This window comes from Zosterops lateralis, assembly GCF_965231275.1.
Source record: "Zosterops lateralis genome assembly, chromosome: 5".
Taxonomy (NCBI): Eukaryota; Metazoa; Chordata; class Aves; order Passeriformes; family Zosteropidae; genus Zosterops; species Zosterops lateralis.
Window position 1 is genome coordinate 58,322,068 of NC_139766.1, and position 26,280 is coordinate 58,348,347.

The window sequence follows — 26,280 nt, forward strand, 5'->3', positions numbered from 1 at the left end:
GTGGTGCATCCACTCCCCTCCTCCATCAGCAATGGGGATGCCTGGCTGGGAGTCCTCAGGATCCCTGCTCAGGGTCACTTCCTAACAGGAATGTCCCTGGCCAACTGCTGATGTGCATTAAGACAGGGATAGAACAAATTGCACTCGTTTTTAGGCAGATGCCACCATTTGAGAAAGAGCAATGGCCCTCATGCACAGTTTATGGCAGGTACCCTGCTGCTCTTGCACTCATAGGAAGGAAACCTGAGTTCAGCTCCTGATGCAGGTCCAACCGCAGAACTAGTCTATTCCTGCAGCAGCAAGTCACTGGCCATTGTGTAAAAACTTCTTCTGCATGCCAAAGCCAGGCTGCAGCTCCTGGGGCGGCAGGAGGTGCTGCCTGCAGCGTGGGCACCCTCGGGGACAAATCCCTATGGAGGCACTGGGGAGCCCTGCATGCACTCGTTGCTGGTGTGAGGACACGAGAGTTCCATCACCCACATGCCCAGGGGGTGCCCAGAGACGTCAGGGAACTGGCACGGACAAAGGGCCCTGGCACTGCCAGGGGACAGGTCCCGCTCCCACAGGGCGCGTAGCCCAGTTCTGTGTGCGTCAGCCCCCCAGGCACCTGGCAAAGGCTCTCCTCCAGGAGCCAGCACACGTGGGCTGGCTGCCCTGTGGGGTGGCATCCGATTGCCGCTCCCTGGCCAGCAGGCAAGGGTCACTTTCCTGCCAGCCCCAGGATTTGCTCCTGCTTGAGGCTGGATGCTGATGGTTTAAGAGTTTCTGTTGATAATGCAGCAGCTGTGCCAGCCCCTAGAGTTTGGGTTAGGGCAGAGTGGGGAGTGGGGTGGGAGCTGCTGTCACCTCCACCACAGTGAGTACCTGAGCCAAGGCTGGCCATGGCAGTGGGAACACTTCTTGGCTAGTGTGTAGGTGACCAGTGCCACCAAAAGTAGAGATAGGGAGAAGGAGAGCTTGGACATCATGCACACTCTTGTAGCACCTCTTTGTAACTAAGTTGGGGTCAAAGGGACCTGTGCAAGCAGTGCATGGAAAAATGTACATATTTTTTTTCTTTTTGCCACTCTTCTATTTTGCACTTGTACAGGTTTAGCTCAGAGGGGTTGAGGTTGAAACCCAAAAAGCAAGTGTCAGAAGACACAGCATGGTGGTGGCTCTCAGCTTGGCCAATGCTGCTCTTCAGTGCCAAAGGGCCAGGACCAGGCCTGGCTCTGGATATTGCCCTTCTGTTTCTGCAACCCTGCCAGCTTTCCCATGTTGGTCACAGTCAGCAAGCCAAGACCCACTGCACACCCTCTTATCAATAATCAAGCTGGACATGTGCCACACAAGATCTACGCTAATCATTGAACAATTTTGCCTTCAGAACAGATATTTATAAACTGTGCTTTCTGTTTATCCAGCCAGGTGGAACATTTGATAGCTGTCTTTTACCACAAACACATTTTTAGCTGGAAATTACTCCCCCTGGTTATCTGCGGGTGCTGCCAGAGCTGACAAATGTCCCTAGGCAGGAGCTGATTGGCTCTGCGCACCCGGGGCCAACTTTAAATTTCAGCAAAGTGGGCACAGACTCCATGGTCTGCCACTGGGACCTGCCTCTGACGGGAAAAGGTAAGCTTCTTACCTAGCTTCCTGCCCTGTCTCTCCCTAGCCCTTCAGCTCTGCTCTCCCTAAGCAGGGATTCTCCTGCTTTCACTGTGGGCAAGCCACAGTAGGGATGGGGACATCCTGATCCTTGGCTGTGCACATCTCTTGACCTTACATTGCTTTGTACTGCTGATCCTGGTGCATGAATTTCCTTCTGGGGTTTCCTGTAGCAATGCTGGTATGGCTGAAAATAGTCTCTGGGGTGGACCTGCAAGCCCAAGCAAGGGTGGTTGGGTGAAATGAGAATTATTGGCCAATAGAGCTATTGCCTCCTGCCATTTATCAGTGCTGTGAAAGCCTGCTGCTTTCCTAATTCAGATCTATGAACATCTTTGCTTGCAGCAACTTTGGGGGATCATCTATTGCAAATATCCACCCAAATTGCTTTGACGGAGGGAGTTAGGAAGTTTTAGTAGGTGCTGTCAGAGCACCCACTCAGAGCTGCTGGCTGTGCCCTAAGCACATGGTGAGAGCATTGCCCCTGTTGCAAGGAATGCAGAGAGGCGGGACAATGCCAAGGGCCACTGCAAAATCTGGGAAAAGCCAGGGTTGCTGGAAAATCCTGCTGCCATGGAAGCTTTGGGATAGTGGGAGCATTTAGGTTGCTGCTAACCAGGGTAATTGAGGACCACAAGTCCCAGGAAGAGAAACTGCAGCGATGCTTCAATTTGTGCCTTCAGGAGCAGCCCAAGATGCAAACATCCCTCATCTGCCTGTGCCTGTGCCTGCTCAGCACAGCCCTCGCCACACCTGTGAGTATGGCTTTTCCTGGGTTCCCAGCATATTGCTGGAAGCATGAGATGTACTATACCGTGCATCCTGGCATGCTTTCAGCAGTGGGAAAACGTGGGTTGTAGTTGTGTACACCACCTCTGGTGCTTGGGGAGGGGATTAAGGTGAACAGCAGAGGTGAGCCCAGAAGGAAAAATATATATTAGCACTGAGGTGGCTGAGCATGTCCCTTCAGTTTAGGAATCAGGGCATTGCACAAGCGTCTGTCTGGGTGGCTGTAACTCTTCCCCTGGATTTCTGTAGATCTGAGATCTGCCCAGTGCTTTTGGCCTGCAAACAACCTGAGCCAAGACACATGAAGGGATGTGCGGGAAGGATGCTCATCTTACCCATGTGGGGAACAGCAGACAAAGGGGCACCTGCAATTATTTTCCAGCTCTCCTAATTTGAAATTTTGAGAGGTTTAACTAAAAACAGGGCAAACTAAGATGAATTTAATAGCAGCCATTTTTGTCCTGCATGAACTGTTTTTTAGCATAATAAATAGACAGCTAGAGTGAAAGTCTGCTCGTAGAAAAGGCTTGCTTTTTTGCCAGGGTAGGGAGGAGGGAAATCCCATCTACCCTGAGGCCCCTCCCATTGTCTTTTACCTCACCCTGAGCAAGCTCTCATAACCCAGTCTGTAGCACAGCAGCCCAGGGGAAGGCAATAAATCAACACAGATTTGCTTTTCAGATAGGGACACAGAAGGGAGTTAATACTATGTGTGTAACCAGAGCTGTAATCTTTGGTACTGCTCACAAACAGTGAAACAACCTGGGAATATTCAATACTTTGGGGTGTGTTTCTGCCCCTTCAGCTGGGCTTGGGATGTTTTAGTGACTAATTTTGCTGAAATCAAAGAGGACTCCCTTCCATGGGGCTGTCTCTCACTCTGGCGCGTAGGAAATGCCTGAAATGGTTTTGTGGGGCTCACAAGAAGCCAGTAAGTCTCCCAACCCTGAGGGATGCACTAGCCAATACCCACCAAAAGATGCCAGGATAATCAGGGAGAGCTGGAAGCCTGTAAGCATGTACAGAAACCCAGCCATGAGGACACAGAGGTTGCTGCTAGGTAGCTCAGTAAATACTGGGAAGCTCCACCAGTTAACCAGCTCTGGATTCCCATCACAGGCAGATCCAAGCAGTAAGCTGGAGCATTCTTTTGTGAGCAGTGGTGCGGTGTATTAAAAATGCTCTGCAATAGAATTTTCTGCAGCAGTCTCCAGGAAAAGGTTATTTGCCGACCAACAATATCCTATGACAGGTAGCATGTAATACAATCATGCTGTAGCAAAATTGACAATACTTTTTGGAGCCTGGAAATGGGGTTTTGACCTTTCCTACTACTGCTGTCTTTAAGTCAGCACCCCAGATAGTGCCTGGGAATTTATTGGCTTATCAATGCAGTTTTCCCACCCTTCCCTGAACACTGGGCAGGGTGGGTGGCCAGCAGTGGGCATTGGCAGCTGCCTGGATGCTGGGGCAGTGTTTGATGCATCAGCTCTTGCCTGTGCTTTGCTGCCCACAGGTGCCACCGCCACTGCCTGGAAGAGCTGCTGGGAACTGTGTGGGACAGCACCGGGTCAGTATCCCTCTGCCACCTCCTGGGGCCTCAGTGGGTACTGGTGGGACCCTACTACAGTGCCAGACACAGAAAGGGAAACTCCTGATGATGCAATTAATAAGAAATTTGGTTTATGTTATTTTCTTCCCCACCAGATAATTCTGAAAGGCTGCAACGCCAAGCATGGCTTCTACATTTTCAGATATATCTACTCACTCTCATCACGGAGGAACCAGACACAGATAAAGGTGAGGAGGTGGCCAGGGGACACTGTGGGACCCTGGCCTGGCTGCAGTGCTCCCAGCAGCCATCCATCATTCTGACCTTCCCCTTGTGTGTACTGCACAGAAAGAAGAGGCTGACCACCAGAGCATCATCCCCGGCCACCGGCTGGATGAGGACAAAGCCAAGCGGGGGTCACCGGTGGCTGGGACAGCCCCAGAGCACAGTGACAACAGCAGCACTGAAGTAATCGAGTATGGGATCGTCATCAAGCCTCAAAACCGTAGCACCCCAAGCATCAGCAGGGATGGTCCCAGTCCTCGCCCTGGCACTGGCACACGAGCCCGTGGCAGTGGGGGTGGCACTGGTCCCACCCTCTCCAGCTCAGAGGGCAGTGGCGATCCGGATTTGGTAGTGGAAGTTGATGGCGATGGTCCTGTTCCTCCTCAGGGTGAACGCCCCAGTGAGGTTGTGGTGGGGAACAGGTCCAGTGTCAGGAGTGAGGACAAGGATGACGGTGCTCCCAGGGTGGTTCCAGTGGAGGGAGCCATGACTGCTGGGAGGGAGAGGGCCACTACTACCAGAGGGGCAGGGGATGTAGGCAGCAGGGAGGCCACTGTCTCTGGCCGAGGGCAGGAGGGTGTCAAGCAGGGTACAGGGACAGGAGGGATTGCTTCATCCTCTGTCACTGAGAAGACAGAGGATGTCCAGGTGGATGCTGCAGGTATGGATGAATACGCTTACGTCCCTGATTCAGGCAGTGTCACTATCACCCGTGGGAGCCTGGGCAGCACAGACAGGGCCACCAGCTTCACCCAGGTCTCCCCAGACAAGGATGACGAGGTCAACATCTTCATTGGGAGGGCCAACATCCATGTGGGGGAGCAGGAAACCACCCAGGCTGGTGCCATAGCGGGTAGCGAGGATGATGGCATCCTCTCTGTGAGAACCAGCAGCCCCCTGCCCAGGCTGGACATCACTGCAGCAGCACCCAGGGGTGGTGAGGATGACAGCATCCCTGCCCGCAGGCAGCCTGAAAGACTGGCCACCACAGCCACCCCAACCCGTGGGGACAGCGTCACCAGCAGCCTCAGGGACGGCCGTGTCACTGGAGAGGATGAGGAAGGTGCCACTGCCATTGGGGTTGATAGAGGACTGGTAACCCCTGCCCCCTGGAGAGTCACTAGTGGTGGCATTACCATCCCCACAGTGGTGGGGGGAAGCATCCATGGGAAGGATGATGATGAGGTGAGAGGAGAGGGGCAGAGGGCCAAGGGGAAGCCAGGCCGTGTGGCTACTACGACCCCCCGCCAGTGGGATGACGTGGAGGCCGCTGTCACTGTCCCAGCCGAGGGGGGCAGGATCCGCCCGGCCACTCCCGAGCGGGACCGCACCCCGCAGCCGGTGACAGCCGGCAGCCACAAGACAGGCACAGGCACCGTGCTGGGCAGGGTAGGCAGTGGGGAAGTGGGGACAGCCCCCTCCCGGCCCCCTCGTGTGGAGGCACAGCCCGGGACAGGGACGAGGGTCCGTCCAGGGGGAGCAGGGCTGGACAAGGCACCCAGGACAGATAAAGCACCATCCCCAAGCGGGAAACCCAGCAGCGGGGCCTCGAGCGGGGCCCAGACAAGTGCTGGCGGCTATGATGGCGATGCCGGGGGCAGGTCGCAGGCCACCAAAGCGGCCAGCCCCGCTCCAGGGGCAGGGCAGGACACGGGCAGCAGGGCAGCGGGCAGGGGCCGGGAGCGGGACCGAGGCGGAGAGGGCGGCACAGCAGTGCCGGGGGCCGGGGGCCGCCTGCCCGGGCAGCACGGCCGGAGGCTCGGGGCCGGGCCGCCGGGCACCGTGGCCACGCTGGGCCGCAGCCGGCAGCTGGACCAGGTGAAACGCGCCGACGAGCTCCACGTCCGAGAGCGGGCCTTCTACAGCCTCGGCGGGGCGGGCGGCGGCCCCCACGGGCCCTACCCCGGCCTCGGCAGCGCCGACAGCAGCCAGTCCTCCGAGGGGGACCGGGGCAGCCACAGCGAGAGCGGACAGACCGGACTGCAGCCCTCGGGCTGGGGAGCCGCAGGGTACCCCCAGGGCCGCTGGGTCCAGGGGCCCCTGTGAGGCTCCAGCCGTGGGGCTGCGGGCCCCACACGCCGCCATTTCCCCTCGTCATCCCCGCTGCGGGCTCTGCTCTCGCCTGGGTGAGGGGCGGGCTGCTGGGGGGCACAGGGTGCTTCACAGCCCAGGAGCCAGAAATCACTGGTTCATGCAATCTGCTGTTAACCTGGGGGAGGCCGCGCATGGCACAGCGGCAGGAATGCACGGGCCTGCTGTGCTCCGCAGCCAGGGAACAGCAGCCATGCCACATAGGGTAGCGGTGTTTGTGCACTGACGCGAAGCAAGTAAAGAAGCAGTGAGAAAAAGCCTCTGTCCTCGCGGTTTCACTTCCAGCCTACTGGAGAAATAAAGGCATCTCTGTACCTGAGGATTTGCTGTCTCTGGTGTTTGCAACGGGACTCGAGGCAGTCACTCTGGCACAAGCAGCGTGCTGGGGGTGGGCTGGTCCCTGGGCATAAAGGGGATTTCTGGCCCCACCACATCCCTGGCCCTGGCATCTCCTATGGGGCTGCAATTTGGCCAGCAAGCCCCACACATCCCTCCCTTGGGGTATCAAACCTGCCCAGGGCTCCCTGGGCTTTATAGGGAGGCCCACAGAGCATCCTCCCCCTTGGTTCATCCACCTCCCCCAGCAATAAGTGCCCTCCTGATGGTACATTTCCTAGGCCACTGTCCTTCCAGGAACACTCTAGCTGTGCCACTGCCATTCCTGCTGCTGGCCCCCACACACAGGCCAGGCTGGGCTTCGACATGCTGGAGCCGTGCTGTCAGTGGTGCCCAAAGTTAATCACTGTTTATGCAATTGCAGGTTGCTTTTTCTGTCTGAGAAGCTGCTAAAACAGGCGTGTTCAGCAGAGCACCAGAGCGAATGGCACAGTGGGAGAGGTGTTAAGCCTCAAGGGGAGAGGTGTTGCCTCAGCACATGCTGAGGGGACTCACCACCAGTGCTGTGCCAATGCAGGGAGCAGGTGGGAGCAGCCAGGAGTAGCCAAGAGCAGCCACAATGTCAGTGAAGTACTCACAGAGTGCCTGTTTCCCTGCCCTCTGCACACCTGCACGCAGGGAAGTTGCAGATCCTGCTGTAGGACACAGAATCATGGGATGGTTTGGGTTGGAAGGGACCGTAAAGATTATCTAGTTCCAGGTTGCTCAAAGCCTCATCCTTGGCCTTGAACACTTCCAGGGATGGAACATCCATGGCTTCTTGCAGCAACTTGGTAGTTAGGGTTCATACATGGTTGATTCATGCTGGAACACCAGGACAACCAGGACACTCTGTGTCTTACAGGTGCTACCAGTTACCACCAGCTCTCAGGACTTTGCTTTGCTACTGCTCATGGTCTTCAGCAGAAAAAGTCAAAAATTGCATTGTTCCCAACATGCCCCCACCACGACATCAGGCCCTGGTGTCTCTAGGGAAGCTGCTCTGTGTAGCTTGGTCCCAATGCTTCAGGGACATGGGGATTTAGGCAGCCTGTGGCAGGGATTTGCCTGCAGCTTCCCAGGCTCGGGGCAGCATGCAGAAGACCGCCAAGGGCTCACGGACCTCCTGTGCTGGCCCATCCGGCTCAGACTAAAAGTGCTGCAGGGCTGTCGCCAGTCTGGGCTGGATGACTGACCCCTAGAATTGCCACAGCACATCACACCCCCAGATTTATGGACTATGGCAATTCTCGGGGGATCTAGGGCTCAGCATGATTGCCTGGCGAATGAAGAGGATGGGTTTGGGGTCTCGCCAGTGGCAGGGTTGGAACTAAGGAGTTTGCAGCCCCAGCATAGCTCCCTCTGTGCTCGGTCCTGACCTCACCCTTGTCCAAAGGATTAAGCAACATCCTTAAACAAGGGCTGGGCACCATCTAGTGGAATAAAAAGCCTGTTGCTGGGAATGTTTTGTGCCTGTCGAGTGATACTCAGCTCTGCCTGATGCTGTTGTGGGCGCTGCTGCCGTCTTGTCCCAGTGCTTCCCTGAGATCCCGGGGAGCTCTGCCTGAATGGTGAGGTCAGGTATAAAGCTGGTTAGTTCAGGTATAAATGGCATACATTTATAAACCAGCATTATCTCCTTGCACAGTTGCTGCTAAAGCACCTGGAATTTTTGTGCTGTGACTCTGGCTCTACATCTAGGAGAACACAGTATTTTGGTATGCTCACCCTGACCCCCCTGCTCAGCACCACGATGTTGCCTGGCCCTGCTGTTTCAAAACTCACCTGCCAAATAGCACAAGTGGCCACTGAACATAAAAGTTTCAAGTTTCCCTAGGAAAGGTTTTCCCCAGAGTATTGGAGCAAAGCAGGGAGCTGGTTTTTCCTTGCTGAAGAGATTTAGGGTCTTTCATTCCATCCTATAAGTGTGTGAGCCCAAGTGAAGAGGGATATGTACTGTCAGAGGGTACAGAACAAAAAATAAATTGTCCCTAAAAATCCCAGATACTCTTATGAATCTTAATCATGGTCATGTGGCCAGACAAACATGGTTACACACTGCTGCTTCAGGCCAGCAAGGTTGCAAAGAACTGCTAAAATGCTTTTTAAAAGAAGTATAAAAACCAATGATACGCTTTGAGGAACCATCCAAACGGAGTTTTGAACTTTATGTTTTCAGCTACAGAGCTCAGTGCTGGCTGTATGGAGGGGGCAGATGGTGCTCATCACAAATAGCTCTTCTCAGATATTTTCTTGGCCGTGGGGTGGCAGAAGGCACTGCCCAGAGAGACAAGGTTTCCTTCCCCGTTGTAACACCATGGTTTTTCAGAAGAGGGCAAAAGCAGACAGCCAGAGGGAGCAGCTGAAAGCAGCGCCTTTCAAAAGAGAAAGAGAATAGCTACAGGACAATAACGATTTTCCTCCTCACCTGCTGTTACTCAGTGAGATCCATCTTCATCTCATGCCAAACACCAGGGACTGAGAGAGACGGAAATACTGTGCACACTCCCAGCAAACCCTTCCTCCCACTGCTCAGCCTTCCTGCTCCTAACCTGGCAGCCAAGGCTGGGCAACTGCAGGGGACCTGAGCACATCCAGGTTTTTGGAGGATGGAAGACACCCCAAACCCTCCATCCTCTGCCAAGAGAAGCACTTACTGCCATTGAGGAGGGTGCAAAACAGCCCCAGCAATAAGAAACTTGAGTTTTATTTCTGCAGAACAAGTCACACTGCACTGCCTATCATCAGGGGGGTTCAAAATGTTTTTACTTACACTGAACAGTCTCTAATAGACCATCCACCTGCACTTCCCTGTAAACACTTTGGGAAACGTACTCTAAAGTTACAACCATTGCTATAGTCAAGTAAAGGCACATTTTGACACATGGAGTAAAATGCAAATCTCAGTGACATTAGTAAAAAATATTATTAGCCAGTATTATAATCTGGGGCCTCTTTTGATAATCCTTGCCTATTTCCCTGCATCCTTGTGGTAGCTTTAGAGGGACTGGTCTGCAAGGTTTCTTTGGGGAGCAATTGCCTTGCAGCGAGATACTTTATCAAACAACATCATATACTACATTCACCCTTCTTAAATTACTTTGTGGGCCTTGCTCTGCTCATCAGGGTACCCACGATTTGGGAGAGTACAGAGCTGACAATCCCTGACCAGTGAATTGTGGGTTTCTTGCTTCCTGAAGTTCTCTGGAAAAAAACTTCTCCTGCCAAAAAATCCTGGCAAACTGTAACCATTGTGTGAAAATCCCCATGCTGTTCCTCCAGGTGATTAATATACCAAGCCAGTCAGTCTGCGTTCAGCTTGTGCTGTTGGCTATAATTAATCTTGTAAGTTTGGGAAGCTGGTAGATACAAACTTCTGTCATGAAATGGAATGGCAGGGGGTGTTTCAGAGATCTTACACCTTGCTTCAAAGCTGGCCTGCATGGGAGGAGATAAAATAGGTATGTGGCCTTTTCAGCTTCCCTGCAATGTGCAGAGAAGGGGTGGGAGCTTTATTTCCCTCCCAAACCAAGTGATGAATATTTTCAATAGTGGCTTTAATTAAAAAGTGTTGGTCCTTACAGTAAAGTCTCCCAGCCCCCTGCTGCCATCATTCAGCAGCAATGAGGAAAATCAAGCCTGACAGATTTCAAATGTTTGACTTACTAAAAGCTGACCCTCCTTTTCCTCAGTGCTCCCTCCTCCCTTATCCCTGTTGGCACATTCCTGCAAAAAGCCATCCAACTCCAACTCAAAATACACGTGGAGCTGAGCCCACTCAGCCAACATCAGCTGTACCTGTAGAGTGAGTGAACAGGTTCCCTGCCTTAACACATGGGATGTTTCATATGCCAGTAAATCCACTTGTGCTTCATCTTAGTTTAAACACTCCTGCTTTCCAAAAATGTTTGGTCCAAAGGGCAGAGTTTTAGATAATAAAAATCCTAAAGGAGATTTAATGCTTGAAATAAAAATGCTAAGGTGCTAGAGCAATTCCAAATACTTATTTAACATATGAATAAGTAAGTACCTCATGCCAGGCACCAAATATGAGAAATGAAGGATGTGAGTATGATGACCAAAACCAGCCTTTGCTTTAATTTTCAGACGCACGACTGAGAAAAAGGGGAAAGTCATCCCCATCCATCTTTAAACACTCAATGCTTGGCCAGTTACCTAATAGCAACAGTTGTATCAACAGAGAAATTATTTTAGGAAATTATCCTCCTCATGTAGACTGAGAGCTGAAAATATCCGTATGCTGTCCACAGCACTGGATGAATTTCCACCATCCTCCCCACACCCAAGAGCACCCATGGCACCAGGGCTGAGGAGCATCCCTCTATCCAGCAGGGCTGGGATGGGTTTGCTGCTGCTTCCAGGAGTGCCAGCCAAACCCTTTGAATGCAGGTCCAGTGGCAGACTAGCTAGAAGAAAAATTGAATTTTAATTTCACTTTTCTTGCTGTGTTGCCTTTCATAGCAGAGCAGGGCTTCAATAAGAAAGTGCAGAGCAAATCTCCAAGTCTTCTTGTGAAATGCTCAGCAGAGGAATAGTTGAACACCTGAAAAATTCAAGACTTCAGAGATTTTAAATAAGAAACCAAATTGTTAAACTTCCACCAGTTTTGGAAAAAATCTAACAAAATACCAAAAATCTCTTAATTTAATTTTAATTTCTGTTTACTAGGGATTAAAGTTAAAACTGTCTCATGAAAATTTTCAGCCACAGACTAAAGAACATGAAGGAGAAGAGAAGCTGTGGAAGGTCAGGCTCGTCAGGGTCCTGCACACCCTGATGCAGTGGATGTTGTCCCTGCCCATGGCAGGAGGTTGGAACCAGCTGATGTTCCAATGTCCCTTCCACGCCAGGGTATTCTGGGACACCAGGAGGGTGCAAAGAGGGCTTCTGCTACCGTTAATGGAATGTTGCCACGGCCAAACTGTTGCCATAAGGATTCCATCCCAGGTGACCTGAGGTCTGAGTCAGTTGATGGATCCTCTGCTGGGAAGCAGAGGCAAAGTGTCTGTCCCGTCTGTGCAGTGTCCATCTTGTCCGTCCCCGCTGGGAACAGAAGGTGATTTGCTGGCATTTATGAGGAAAACTCTTGACTGATTACACATGTAAGTTTAGATTATTTTTTAGAAATTTCTGATGCTGAGGGGCTGTTCTGGGCTTCTGGCCCAAATGCAGGTGTCTGAGGCTCCAGTACTGAACATGTACAGAAATTGCAGACTCGGGGATGGGAATCCTGGAGTCGGTGTGGTATTTAAGAGAACAGCTATTCCAGATAGGTAATTTCCTCTCTTCTTTTCTGGTAGGTTTGGAAGAACATCGTTCTCTGAGCCCTAGAAGTCAGGGTTTTGTAGCAGTGTGCTACCTAAAGGAATCTAAGAGATCAATCACTGTAGCTTCTCTGTCATTCGTTCTCTGGTGCCTGTCCTGCTTACTCTTCCAGTGATTTTAGGTCATGAAACACCATGAGCACAGTGAGTACTTTACTACTCAATGCAAATCTGATTCCTAAAACACATTCTCTGGGGTATATCCAGAAAGGATTTAAAGAGTTTGTAGCAAATGCACAGGAAAAAAAGCCTATTAAGACTTCATGTAACTTCATGTTTTAGGAGACAGAAGAGTTTTAATCTCTCTGGGTGCTAGCAATAGTTCAGAAATGCTTACAATGACCTGAAAAAATTGTGAAGTAGTCTCCTCATTTTCAAGCCTTTGGAATAGGCTTATTGGTGAGACAGCTGGTAAGAAATCAGGGGGGACTCCTTTTCTTTGATGCCATGCACTCAGGGAGGAATGATCCATAGCACCATATGATGCATATTCCAGCCTTTGCATGAGTGTTTTCTGTACCCTTGTGCTTTCATTGGTGTTGCAAAGTGGGGGCCACATTACCCTAACTCCCACAGAAAATGCTAAGGCTTTGCTCCCTTCTAGAATCAGCAAATGTGCCATGGAGAAGCAGATGATTCTGGTCAAGCTCAGAAACAGAGCAGGCTGCTGGCTCCTAGCGCAGGTGGAGCTTCAGAGGCAGAGCCATTAGACCTCGGAGAAAGTGGTGCACTTTCTTTTGAGCTTGGTAAGGACAGAAACTGCTTCTGGAGGGCTGGGGTGCAGCCAAATGTGTGCATTTGGCAGTCTCTAGGCCCTTTAGTGGGGAGGAAGGGAAACCTGGGATTTTAGGAAGCACCTCATATGGCATCTGTAAACAGCAAGGCTCCTGACAAGCCTTTGTTACTGAGCTGATATACATCTGCACTAGTGGGAGATGAACTGTGTAGCAAAGGTCCAAGTGATGCTCAAACACCTGAATATCTACTCTGAGCAGCTGGCAGTTGCCCCACACAGAGTGGCAAACTAAGTTTGGGATCTCCCAGCTGGGAAGCAGATAAGGAAAATTTGTCATTAGCTGTGCCTCGTCCCTCAAGGGAACACGTACAATATGGTACTGTAAAATCAGGATACCTGCTATGATTCCAGCTTTGGTTTGCTTTGTTGTTTTTTTGTGGGTTTTTTTTCCTATGTGATAAACATTCCCTTATATTAGATGACTCTTATGTTGGTGTGTACCTCCTGCAAGCTGCTGTCATCCAACAGAACTGTGAGGAGCTCAGCCACTCTTTCTTGCAGAGGACAGGACTGCCAGTGCTCTCCTGTGGACTGTTTAGAGCAAAGCTGGAGTGAAATGTTGGACAACATTCCTGGAAAGAAGAGACCCAGGACACAGATCAGTCCTACCTCAGCCTGTTCCTCTGGGGCTGCCCATTTCATTCCTCTGCAATTTCTGATATTGATTCTAATATTCTGGTTTTCAGCTTGTGAGGAATTCATAGACGTCACAGGTGACTCTCCTGACTCTGAAGACATCAGTCTAACTGCCAATGATTCTGGCAGTGTTGTGGTAAGTAGTGAATGACAACACTTCTCTCCATCTCACAGCCAGATCAGTTTTTTTCTTGTGCTGCCAGGCCCGTCTTCTGGTATCCAAATGTTCAGTCTGACATTCAGGGCTGAAACACATCTCTGACTTACCTGCTTTAGATAGAGCTCTCAGTCAACCCCAAATGCACCTGTGAATGCATCAGCATCTCTGAGTATCACTTGCAGAGAGTGGAATAGTAACTTAAAAAACTTTGTTGCTCCAAAACTTGGGGAGAATGTTTAGCAGTCATGGGTAATGGAATAGAAGGAGCCAATTTAAAGCTGAAGCTGCTCTAGAGATACCCAAGATGTAGGCCAGTGATTTAAAGAAAAAGGGAAGAAGAGGACAGGAGGCCTTTACATCCCAAATACGAAGTGTTTAGCTGCAACATTGGTTTGAGGTACTCCTGTCAATGAGGTACCAAGCACAGCTGTAGCTGGCTGGGGTACAAACTGTTTATTACTCCAAGAAGTATTTAAAGCTTATTAATCCAGTTCTATTTATTACTTCAAGAAGTATTTTACAAAGATCCAGCCCAGAGGATAGTTTATCCCCTCAGTTTTGGGATGCTGCTGCTGCTATGCAAAGCACAAAATGCAGTAGTGATGCTGGAAAAAACCTTGTATGGAAGAAACTGCATGACCCAGCTCAATTTCTGCAAAAATAAGAGTGAGTTTCGGGTTGGATTTTTTCTTCAGCAGCTGTTCATCTCATACAAAGACTTTATGGCTATCACAGCTGAATTTGAACATTTGTGGGAGAAAGAAGGAAAGAAATCCTTCCAGCCTAAATCCAATCAGGGAACTGAAACAGAGGAGTAGGGTGGAATGTGATTCCTAAGTTACCTCTGTTTCTAACCTGTTCTAGCAGTGGGAGCAAAACCAGCAGCATCCACTTGTTTCCAGAGCAGCAGATAACTCAGCCATGCTACTGGCAAGTGATGGTGATGTGGAACCAAGAGATAGTGATGGGTACGTGAGAGATAATGTATATCTCCAAAGTCTAATTTCTGACACAGGGTAGAAAGAGGTTTTTTCAAGTTTCTGGGTTCTGTTTAATTCTGTGTGAAAACTTCAGACATAGAATATAATATTCCCTCTGGAAGAGAACTAAGTAAAAAAAATCGTACCAAAACCCAGCAGAAACATCTCTGTTCATGAAGCCATTAATGAATGTGTCTTACATCATTACATGAGATGCAGATAAATACTTTCAGTACGTAAGAGTCTTTGGAATTTTTGTGTTGCTGGGCTAGGGTGTTGCTAAATCAGAGAAGAGGATGTTTTAATTTCTGATATTTTATGTATCAGTAACCCTTTATGCATGGTGGAATTAATGGCTGCATGTTCTTTCTGGTTGTGTTCTCTCTAGTGCATGGTCACCAGGTATTCTTAGTTCTCCAGCCTGGATGGATGAGTTCTCAGAAGTAAGGATCCATGTCTTGTCATCATTTCTGTTTTGTGGGAGGGGAATGGGGCAGAGAGCTCAGCTGGCCAGGTGGGATGCTGTGGGCAGCTGGCTTGAAGCACAGCCCTTGCTTTGAAGCTCCAAGTAGCTCATCCTTCCATGTCACTTCTTGCTGGTGTACCCTGAGGGAGGAAGTGCTGCCAAGGTGGCACTGGCAGATCTGTGGGTTCCTCATTCTTCTAGCAGCTGCTGACAGATTGCAGATATTCAAATTCTATGTCTCTGATACCCATAGAGCAGCAAACTGGAATTCTTTCCTCTTAATCCCTCTTCTGGCTTCCTTTATTCATCAGCTCTTCACCGGATACGAAATTTCTACGGCTAACACAACTTAATTTTCTTGTTTGGGAGACAAAGAGGGAAAGATTTGTCTGCAGCCTAAATCCAGATAGGGAACTGAAACGGGAGCAAGGAGGAGGGTTTAACATGTTTCTTAAGCTTTCTACCTTTCTGCCTGCAGTGGGAGCAGAACCAGGAGTACCCACTTCTCTCCACACCAGTGGATAATTCAGTTGCGCTACTGGCCAGTGATGATGATGAAGAACGGAGAGATTATGATGGGTATGTGGCTGATAAAGTGTCTCTCCAAAGTCTGATTTTTGACAGAATAGCAACAGAGATTTTGCCAAGATTTTAGGCTCTGTTTAATTCTGGGGAAAAAGTTCATACCGGGAATATAGTGGCCTGTATAGAAGAGAACTGAATAAAAAACCAAACCCCTAAAATCCATCAGAAACTTTTCTGTTCATGAAGCCATTATTGATTGTATCTTACAGTATGGTTTGGGGTATGTTAAAACGTGTGCAGTACATAAAAGTACTTAGAATCCTTGTATTGATGGACTGAGCTGCTGCTGGGCTGGGATGTTGCTAGATCAGAATAGGATATACTTAATTTCTGACATTTTATGTATCAATAACCCTTCTTGTGTGGTGAAAATAATGACTGCATATTTTTCTTGTTCTGTTCACTCTGCCACTTGGTCCCCTGAGAAGTGTGCTTTACAAGGATTGCTTCTTATGGGTAAGAATCCCCATGTCATCCTTCTTTTGTTCTCTGTGGGAGGGGAATGGGACAGAGGGAAAGCTATGGGACTCACCTGGCTAATGGGCAGCTGGCTTGAAACACAGCCCTTGCTTTGAAGCTCCAATCTGCACATTCTTCCAAGTAATTTTTTTGGTGGCGTGCATCAAGGGAGAAACCCTTATCAAGATGGCACTGCCAGATCTTTGGGTTTTTTCATTATTTAGCAGCAATTGACAGATGGAGGATACTTCAAATCTTCTTTGCCTGGTGCCCAGAGAGAGAAAAACTCGAATTCTTTATTCCCAGTCCCTGTTGTGCTTTCCTTTGTTCAGCAGCTGTTCATCTACCACCAAGTGTTTGTGGCTATCACAGCTGATTTCGCCCATTTGGGGGAGAAAGAGGGGAAGAAACCTGCATAGACCAAATCCAGTCATGGAACTGGGGGAGCAGGGTGGAGGGTATGTAGGTGGTTCCTAAACTGCCTCTGGTTTTACCCTGTTGCAGCAGCTGGAGCAAAACCAGCAGCACCCACTTTTTTCCAGAGCAGCAGATAATTCAATCCTGCTACTGGCAAGTGATGAAGAGGAAGGAAGAAACAACAGTAGGTGTGTGAGAGATAAAGTGTCTCTCTAAAGTCTAATTTCTGAATAGGGTAGAAACAGTCTTTTGACGAAGTTTGGGTTCTTCTTGATATTATGCAGAAATTTCAGACATAGAATATAGTGGCCTGTGTGGAAGAGAACTACTTTAAAAAAAAATCTTAGCAAAAACCAACAGAAATTTTTCTTTTCATGAAGCCATTAATGAATGTGTCTTACATAATGATGTAAGACATGAGATGCAGAGAAATACTTTCAGTACGTAAGAATCTTGGGAATTTTTGTGTTGCTAGGCTGGGGTTGCTAAATCAGAGGAAGGGGTGTTTTATTTTATGATATTTTATGTATCAGTAGCCCTTTATGCATGGTGAAATTAATGGCCGCATGTTCTTTCTGGTTATATTCTCTCTAGTGCATGGTCACCAGGTACTCTTAGTTCTCCAGCCTGGATGGATGAGTTCTCAGAATTAAGGATCCATGTCTTGTCATCATTTCTGTTTTGTGGGAGGGAATGGGGCAGAGAGGGAACTGCACAGCTCAGCTGTCCAGGGTGGGATGCTGTGGGCAGCTGGCTTGAAGCACAGCCCTTGCTTTGAAACTCCAAGTAGCTCATCCTTCCACGTCACTTCTCGCTGGGGTACCCTGAGGGAGGAAGTGCTGCCAAGGTGGCACTGGCAGATCTGTGGGTTCCTCATTCTTCTAGCAGCTGCTGACAGATTGCAGATGTTTGAGTCCTCTTTGCCTAGGTTGCCAATGGAGCAGCAAACTGGAATTCTTTCCTTTCAATCCCTGTTCCATTTTTTTTCTTCTTCTTTTCTTCAGTTTGTTCAATACAAAATTTCCTGTTTGTGGAAAATTGAGGGAAACACCTCAAGCAAAAATCCAGTTTGGAAACTGAAATGGGAGGAGGGAGGAAGGTTCTGAAGCTGCCTCTGTTTCTATTCTGTTCCAGCAGTGGGAAGAGAACCAGCAGCAACTTCTATTTGTTTTCAAGCCAGCAGCAATCTGGCTACTACTTTTAATGTTCTTAACCAAAATTAGAGAGCAATAGCCTAGCATTCTTCATCTGATCTGTTGTAATTGCTTGGCTGAGCTGGTGTTGGTACATAACACCAGGGCTGCACAGCAAATTCTAATTGCATTTTCTTTTTTCTCTCTTCCCATATGCACTGATGCAAGCTTCTTGAAGGTGAGTTTACATTTTAAAGTTGATAATGGAATTGTTATACATATAATCATTAGTTTTTCTGTGTCCTTTCCAACCATCTTGAGCAGCATGGATTGAAACTGCCTTTTGCAAAAGGCAATGAATAGTGCTAAAGCTTCTGGCCAGTGTCCTAAAAAATGGATCCCATCTGTGTCTCATAGCTGCTATCAAACACAGTAGAAAATCCCCACAACAGAAGTTATTGCTCAATACTTACGTAGGTGTTAATTGGTGACATTTTTCTCTTATTTCAATTGATTAGTGCTGGATTACTGTTACATGGACACAGGAGTTACAGAGATCATTGTTGCATGTGTATTCTGAGAATTAAAAAGCAAACAGCAGTTCTCACCCTTTGGGTGTTACCAGGCCATTAAAAGTTTATCTCCTTTGAACTCTATGTGTTATAATTTTCAAGTTACCTTAGCACCATAGGTGCAGAGCAGATTAGTAAGAATTGTGTGAGGGACCTTCCCTTTATAAGGCAGATTTGTTCACAAGCAGTATCACTGTGTGGAGCATATGACACTGAGACTCTCTCAGGTAACATATTTAGCTGTTTGTAGGGTTAATAGAGCAAATGTTTTGTGCTGGTCTGTAGCAGAATAGTCACAATGTGTGGAAGGGCTCAGCCTCAATATTTAAGGTAACTAATTTGTTTAAGATTGCTTTTAACCCAGCTGAATAGGGGCCATTTCAAATAGGAACCATTACAGACCATTTATAGCAACTCATTTAAAGGGTATTTCTAAGGAGAGAAGAGAGTAAATAATAGATCTAACTTACTGAAACTAAATTGCAGGATGTGAACAACAAGGAAGCCAGCTGCTGTTGGACAGCTCTGTACTGAGTGATGAAGATGAAGCAACAGATAATGATGTGTCTGTGACTGATCCAGCCTCTGAAGAAGGGGACTCATCAGAAGATGAAACTGAAAGTTCGGAGTACGTGTGCCTCATGACCTACCAGACACTGAATTTTGCCTTTTGTTTTTCACACAGACAGGACTATGTTTTACTGCTATGGCCTGGCTTAACTCTGAAACCGTCACTTACTCTGCTTATTTCCCTCTTCCAATGATGACCACACCCCATGCTGCATGATGATCAAATGATACCATTTTTACTTCAGAAGAGGAAGGCAGCCCAAGGCAGATGGAAAACTTTGCACACAACTTTAAAGATGACTTTGGGGATATACCAAGAGAGGGTGATTAGGCACAAGCCACAGCTCACCGTGCATTACATTTCTTTTTCATGCCAGACTCTAGTAGTGCCATTAGATAAGGAAATACTTTCATTGGTATTGATGGCTTGGCAGCAGCCAGACAAATCCTGTGCAGGTTTTAATAAAGCTGGTGTACTTTGGATTACGATAGGCAATGTAGGAGAAATATAGAAATACAGAAAAGGCGTAATTTTTCCCTTTGATCTCAGGCTTCTCTGTTACAGCATGTGCCTTCCTGCTCTGTTTAGGTGAGGTTGAAGAGCAGCACTTAACACTGAGTAAAGGATCCTTCTTGCCAGAGCTGTCTGCAGTGTCACTCTGTAATGTTGGGCCTTGTTCCATTCTAGAACTAATACTTTCCAGAGGACAGCTTGATGCTTTGGTTACAAAGCTGTTATTGATGACCTGTTGGACACAAATGCTGCCATACACTGACCACCCACTGCTGGAGGCTGCTGATACTTCAGATCCCAGAGCAGGGTGCCTGACTGCATCCTTCTCCCAGTGAAAACCAAGATGCTGTTTCCTTTGGAAGACCCACACTATTGTTACATACAGTGAACTGAGAGAGTTAAGGATATGCAGGGTTCTCCTACGGAAATGTGTCATGGCTGCTCAGTGCAGCTGGAGATTATATGATATTTTATGTGCCAGTGACCCTTGATGTGTGGTGACATAGACAGCCTCATGTTCTTTCTGGTTCTGTTCTCTCTAGTGCTTGGCCAGCAGGTACCGTTAGGTGCCCGATCTGCATGGATTTTTACCCACAGGTAAGGACCCACCTTATTGTCATCTTTCCAGCTTTGTGGGAGGGGAATGGGACGGAAGGGGAGCTGCACAACCCAGCTGGCTGATGTGGGATGCTGTGGGCAGCTGGTTTGAAGCACTTGCTTTGGAGCTCCAGAAGTTAATTCTTGTTGGTGTATGTAGAGGGAGAAACCCTTGCCAAGGAGGCACTGCCAGACCTACTTGTTCCTCATTATTCAGCAGTAACTGGCAGATTGCAGATACTCCAAGTCCTATTTGCCTGCTTCCAGTAAAGCAACAAACTCAAATTCCATCCTGTTGTGATTTCCTTTCTTTCAGATTGTGCAAAGTGGACGTCTGATTTTGTCAACACTGTGTGGCCATGTCTTCTGTAGTCAGTGCCTCCCTTTTGCCCTTCAGTCTGCCAGCTTTTGCCCAACCTGCAGAACAGATCTCACTCCAGGACAATACCATCCCATTTATATATAAGTACTTCTGTTTTTCAAGACAATCTCAGATGAATTTTGGGGTATAAGGAGGTATAAAGAGGGGTTTTTTTTCCTTTCTATATATAATTTTTGTTATATAAGGTTCTATTTTTTCTGAACTTAATTCTAAATAAATGTTTAATTGATTTAAATATAACCAAGTGTGTGAATCTGTTAGATTCTGCTGGTAGACAGAGATTTCTTTTAACAGGTGGAAATAAAACCCTTGCTTTGATAGTCAGAAGTGCTTGTTCTTTGCAGCACACTGTAGTCAGTGATTTTTGGGGGGAAATGCTGAAGGCATAAGCTTTGTAGGTCTTGTGATGGCGTGTGTTTTATAGGGAAAAAGAAAGAGACCCTGAGCAGGTCATCACCCTGAGGTGTGAGGACTTCTGTTTCTTAGGACAGACCCATCTGGATGTTTTGCTGAAAATGTCATTATTTCAGTGCTTTGAAGGTTGAAAGAGCAGCAGGTGGTGCACACATCCAAACACAACTATATTCTTTGAGAATAATTTGTATGTATCTGGGCAGCTTGGTTATGGCCCAAGCTGCTCCTTGTTTTGTCCCTGGTTACAATGTTCCATAGATGACTGTCAGCTGATGACAGGAGCACTGCCGGCTTCTACAAAGCTCTTCTCCTTCTAAAAAGCCTGTAAGCTTAAGGACTTTAACGTAATTGCTGCAATATAATTGGTTTATTATAACTGCTTCAATATTGCTTCAAAATTAGTGCACTATATTAGTAGTTATAGCTACCTACTGTGCTGTAAATAATTCTGATTAAGCCCTTTTTTAAAAAACATTATCATTATTGCAACCAATTTAAAGGAACCATAATTTTATTTTTATAAATATATTTGGGTTGCCATCCTCAATGGTGCTGGACAAAGCTGTATAAAGGCTCAATTACACCTGTGTAATCCTTTGGACATAAATGGTTGACAAAGTCTGGGGCCCAAGATTGGATCCCAGGACTAGGACTAGGAGTAGGCTCCTCTTTGAGGATTCAAAAAGCAAGCAGGTTCTTTCCACACCTTGTGACTTCACAGGAGGGCTTCTCTAATAAACTTTGTCTGAAGCTCCCACTCTGCTTGCGACACAGATGTCAAACCCCCACTGTTGCCTCAGGTATATCAGAGCCCACAGCAGCTGTGGACAAGCCCTTCACACCTGTGTTTCACCTCTGGGAGGATGTGCTGGAGAAGCCTGCTGGCCACAGATCCTGCAGGCATGGCTGCTTTACACACTCCTCCCACCAGAAACTTGATCCAAGGACAATTTCTGGGCATGAAAAGTACACGTTTAATGAGGGATGGCAGCCCGACTTGGCTTGCTTTGTAAATAAACACCAGGGGTGTGTAATGCAATAGCACGTATACTTGGCCCCAGCTGGACTGTTTCTCTATACTGTGTTGTTTTGGTGTTCTGGATCAGAAATCTGTAGGTTTGTTGTTGTACCAGCCACTCAACCACTAAACTGCGAAACCTTCTCCGCAGTCAGCGTCTCGGAAAAGCCAAACACAAGCAGCTCGGGCTGCATGAAAACATGAGCAGCAGACTGGCCTGAAAGCCAAAGGAAAGCTGTAATTTACTGGAAGGGAAGGTCCTCTTTAAATTTACAGAAAAGAGCATATATAGAAACCTAACAAAAGCATATAATGATTGTCTGGCGGGGACCAGGGGATGCTTCTGCGAGGAGTGGTGATGTGGATCAGCTATCAGATGTTAAACACATTTTGTCTTGGTCAGGTCGTAATCCCACATCCTTGATGAGGAGCATCTCTTCCTACTACTTAAACTGCAGAGATGCTGTTAGAAAAGCAAAAGCTCAGCTTGAATTGAAGTTGGCCAGAGATGTCAAAACTGCCAGAAAGGGTTTTTTAGATACATAAACAACAGGCAGAAACCTAAGGGTAATATTGGCCCACTGTTAAGAAGGAGAGGTGAGTTAATCACCAGCAACACTGAAAAGGCAGAGGTTCTGAACATTTCTTTACCTCTGTCTTTGCCAGCACTGCTGCTCTCCACCTTGGGAGAAATTGGATAAAATAGTTGCAGTTGACATATATGTAAGTGGAGTCTGATGGCAGTGTAGGCTGCACATGCCAGCAATAATAGGGACACCCTTAGGGAAGCTATGGAAATTCAGAGTACTGCATGAGCACCAGGATTTGTGCCACAAACAGCAGTTAACACTCTAACTTTTTTTGTGCAGATCATACCAAGCTTTAAGGCAGGGCTTGCAAAGTTGATTTCTTGGGGACAATAGATTAATTAAGGAATCAAACTCATGGAAGCAGAGTGGATGTAGGAGTATAGATGCTGCCAGACTTGTCCCAGCAGGGACCACTGCCACAGACTTGTGCAGAGGGCTGTGTGGTGCTGGGGGCACAGGGAGACCTGGGGCCATGCTCCTTCCCTCTGCTTGAGCTCTGCCTCTGACAGCTCAGCCTTACGGAGCGGACTCCACTTCATTATTTTGCTTTTTCTCCCCCTTTTCCAGCCCAGTTTCCTCAGCTATCTGTTCTCCAACCCTTCTCCCCTCCCAGCCTTCTGGCTTTTCTGCCCTATTGGCATTTTCCCCTTCAATCTTTTTTTCCCACTGCTGTTTCTCCAGCCTTGCTTTTTCTGCTATGTTTCCACCCTGGTTTTTCATTTTTTCCTGCTCTGCGCTCTGTCAGTGCTCACCTCCTCTGCTCCAACCTGAGTAAACTGGTGCTAGCTCCTTGCTCTGACTGTCCAAAATGTTCAGCCAAATGAGGTCGAGGGACTCCTTAATGAAATTCCTTGGACATCAGTTTTGTGCAACAGTCTTCTATTCATTGTATCGGGTTCTTTTGTGCTTCCAAGCTTCATTTTACACTTTTTGAAATAAGCCAGAACAGACTTGAAAGGAAGATGCTGTAAGGAAGGCTGTGGGGGAACATCAAGAGACCCGGTGCTGCCATGGCCTGGCATATCTTGGAGTCTCATTTGCTGCCTGGAAAATTTTTTTGCCTTTATTCCTGTTTATCATTAATGCATCTGAATTGAGATCATTAATGCAAAGGAATGGTTCTTGCTGTGAAATAGTCCCCTGTAGCAAACTAAATAACTGCTACACTGGTGATGATAAAGTTGATGTTGAAGACTTGTAGGCTACTTGACACAGGTCCTAACTCCACTTAGCAGGGGAAGGTTCATGGTGCAGCTAAGGAGGGACCCTTCAGGATGAGTTTGCCTGGAAAAATTCCCCGAGTTTTGCAGACAGCTCCTGTGCCCAAAGGTTAAGGTATTCTGGATGCGAATCACTAACAGACAGGGATGTTACATGTAAATCACTAACAGGCAGGGAGGGATGTTGGTCTCCAAGCTAATTGCCTGAAACTAAGTTGCTTGAGGTGAGTCACAATCAGATGATGATGATTTTGTCATCTCATCTGGACCCAGTGTCTGCTGTGGCCTCCCAGCTCTCATGGGTCACTGGAAACAGGCTCTGACACATGCCTGGGGGCAAGATGGGATTTTCTGTGCAAGAACTGGGGAACAGTTGCTGCTCTCAGCACTTCCCAGCAATGAGTAAGTGCTCTGGTAAATGAACGGGTGTCAGGAAACTCTGCCTTTCTCTGACCTCCCTGTGTGCCTTCTCCCTTAGTCACCGGCTGGGGCTGTGGGGGGTGCTAAGTGTGTTTAAGGTGAGATGCTGTGATGCACAGGGTCTAACCTGTTCTCTACCCTCTCCCAGCAGAGGAGGATGTCTCCACTCTCTGTTTCCATCCTGCACACCTCTGTAAGCCCTGTGTGCTTTCCCCTGCCTCCATCCTGTCCTGCCTGCCCTAACCAGTGTGTCCTCCTAAAGGAGCTGTGTGGAGGTGTGCTTGAGGAAGGCAGGGAAGTTTTAGCTTCCTGTTTGCAGAGCCAGGAGTAGGTTTTTAACAGGAATTATGCTATACCTTTGCTATTGCTTACTTAGTGCTGCCTGGCTCTGGGCCACTTAAAACGGAAAGCCAGACCCCAGAAAAGAGCAAAGCATCGCTATGGTCACTGGAAAAATGAATCTGTGTCCTTTCTCCATGCAGCTCAAACACTGACCAGGCCTGGGTTTTCAGAGCTACAGAAACCTCCCCCGAGTTGGGAGGTGGAGGTGTTTGTTGGGGTGTGGGCTTGTGTTTCTCCACAGGGGGATGTGGAGGGAAACTGCAGGATGTCTGTGTCATCCAGAAGGATTTTGTGGTGGGGAGAAAATTTAATTCTCTCTGCACTGACTGCTGCATCGGCTTCCGGAGGGGGAAAATCAAAAGGCTGATGCCCCAGGGACTGAGGTCTGTGGCCAGGCACTGTCCTGGGTCATGTTGTCTGGGCAGCTTGCTCTGGCACACCTGACAGGAGAGGAAGGTGCTAGTGGGTTTGGCACAGCAAGCTCTGCACCACACTTGATCCCTGAAAGCACTGCTTGTTTAAAGCCATGAATGCAGTCTGATAGTTCATGGCTAACTAGAAAATGAGATTTAGTTAACAAGGTATGCATTAGGACACCAGTTAGATTAAATCACTTGATTTTTAATGACAGCAATAAAATACTTCGGTCTCATGGTCCAAAAGCCTCAGCAGCAGCTGGTGTTAGCCTTGGTTTCTCCCCATGGTTTTAAGACCATGCTGTCAGGGACAAAGTGACCAGTACACAACTTCATGTCAGAGTCTTATCCAGGGCACTGCGGAGGGGAAGGGAAGGGGTCCCATCCCTAGGGATGCTGGGCTCAGGAGGCAGAGCTGTGCAGGGCTCTAGCACGGACTTGCTGCATCAGACTGTTTTCAAAACAGCTATTCTGTTTCTCAGGGTTGGCAGAGGAATTCCAATAACCATGAGGACCATAGGAAAGGTTTTTTAAGGGATCAGAGATATAAGAAGTGTAAGGGCACAGGTCAAAAGCTAACATTTTCAAGGGCAGATAAAGCCTTAAGGCTGTAAACAACTCAGTGTGAGACAGCTGACTGTGAACAAGTGACAGTCTAGAACTGCTACTGTGATGTGCTCTCCAGGAGGTGAAAATCAGCTGGCAAAAAAGAGGTATTTAGCTTGTTTTCTTTCTCTTTGATTCTCCACTTCTGCTAACCAATCCCTTGGTGTGACCTGTATCAGAAGGGCAGTGGGGATGTTGTTTCTGCACTTAGGATTTGTATTTCTAGAGCTTGCTGCAAGGGCCACTGACCTGTCAGCAAGCCAGGCACAAAGGGGAGGTTTTGTCAAGATGTGTGGCATGGTTCTCTCTGTTTGCCTCCCCTTCTTGCAGAAACCATACAGGAATTAATTTCCAATATACTTTCTAGAAAAGTGCTGATATAATTCAACTCAGTTCATATAAAAGCATATGGTTACCTGTGTTCTTCTGATGCTGTTGGATGTTTCATGCTTGTGTGCCTGAGAAATACTTTTACTTGGGGTTGTTCTATCTTGCAATGGCAAGCAGCCACTAGGACCCCCAGGAAGGCAAGGCTTCTACTGGAGAGATGTTCTCCAGTTCCTGGTGGGAGTTTCACCCCACTTTTTTTTTTTTTTTTTACAAGTAGAGCACTGCTCAGGCTGGAACCTGCTCTCATTTCAGTGAGCAACAGAGAGCTTTAATACTCTTTGCTGCAGGGACTGACACACCTTGCTGATGTGACAGACAGAACATGATTCATAAATCATCAGTCTGGCACTGGAAGGCTGCTGGAAAATTCCAGTTTAAAAGTTTTACATGGTACTGAAACAAAGCAGTCTGTCACACCTCTCAAGTTGCTCAGAATTCATGTGCATTTCCTTGCAGAAATTTGGAGAAAGAAGCAGAAATTTGGACCTCAGCTCCTTCTGAGAGTCAGGC

The 26,280-nt window shown here is 48.0% G+C and overlaps 1 protein-coding gene across 1 annotated transcript; it reads left to right on the forward strand.

The window, feature by feature from the left end:
* Positions 1 to 1,580: 1,580 nt before the first annotated feature.
* Positions 1,581 to 6,322, forward strand: MEPE (matrix extracellular phosphoglycoprotein; the record flags this gene model as incomplete). The annotated part of the gene is made up of 5 exons (XM_083862339.1): positions 1,581 to 1,617; positions 2,334 to 2,405; positions 3,956 to 4,009; positions 4,147 to 4,239; positions 4,340 to 6,322. Exons 2-5 carry the CDS (start codon positions 2,346 to 2,348, stop codon positions 6,320 to 6,322), a joined length of 2,190 nt encoding a protein of 729 aa, XP_083718465.1. The 5' UTR covers positions 1,581 to 1,617; positions 2,334 to 2,345.
* Between the last annotated feature and the right edge of the window lie 19,958 nt (positions 6,323 to 26,280).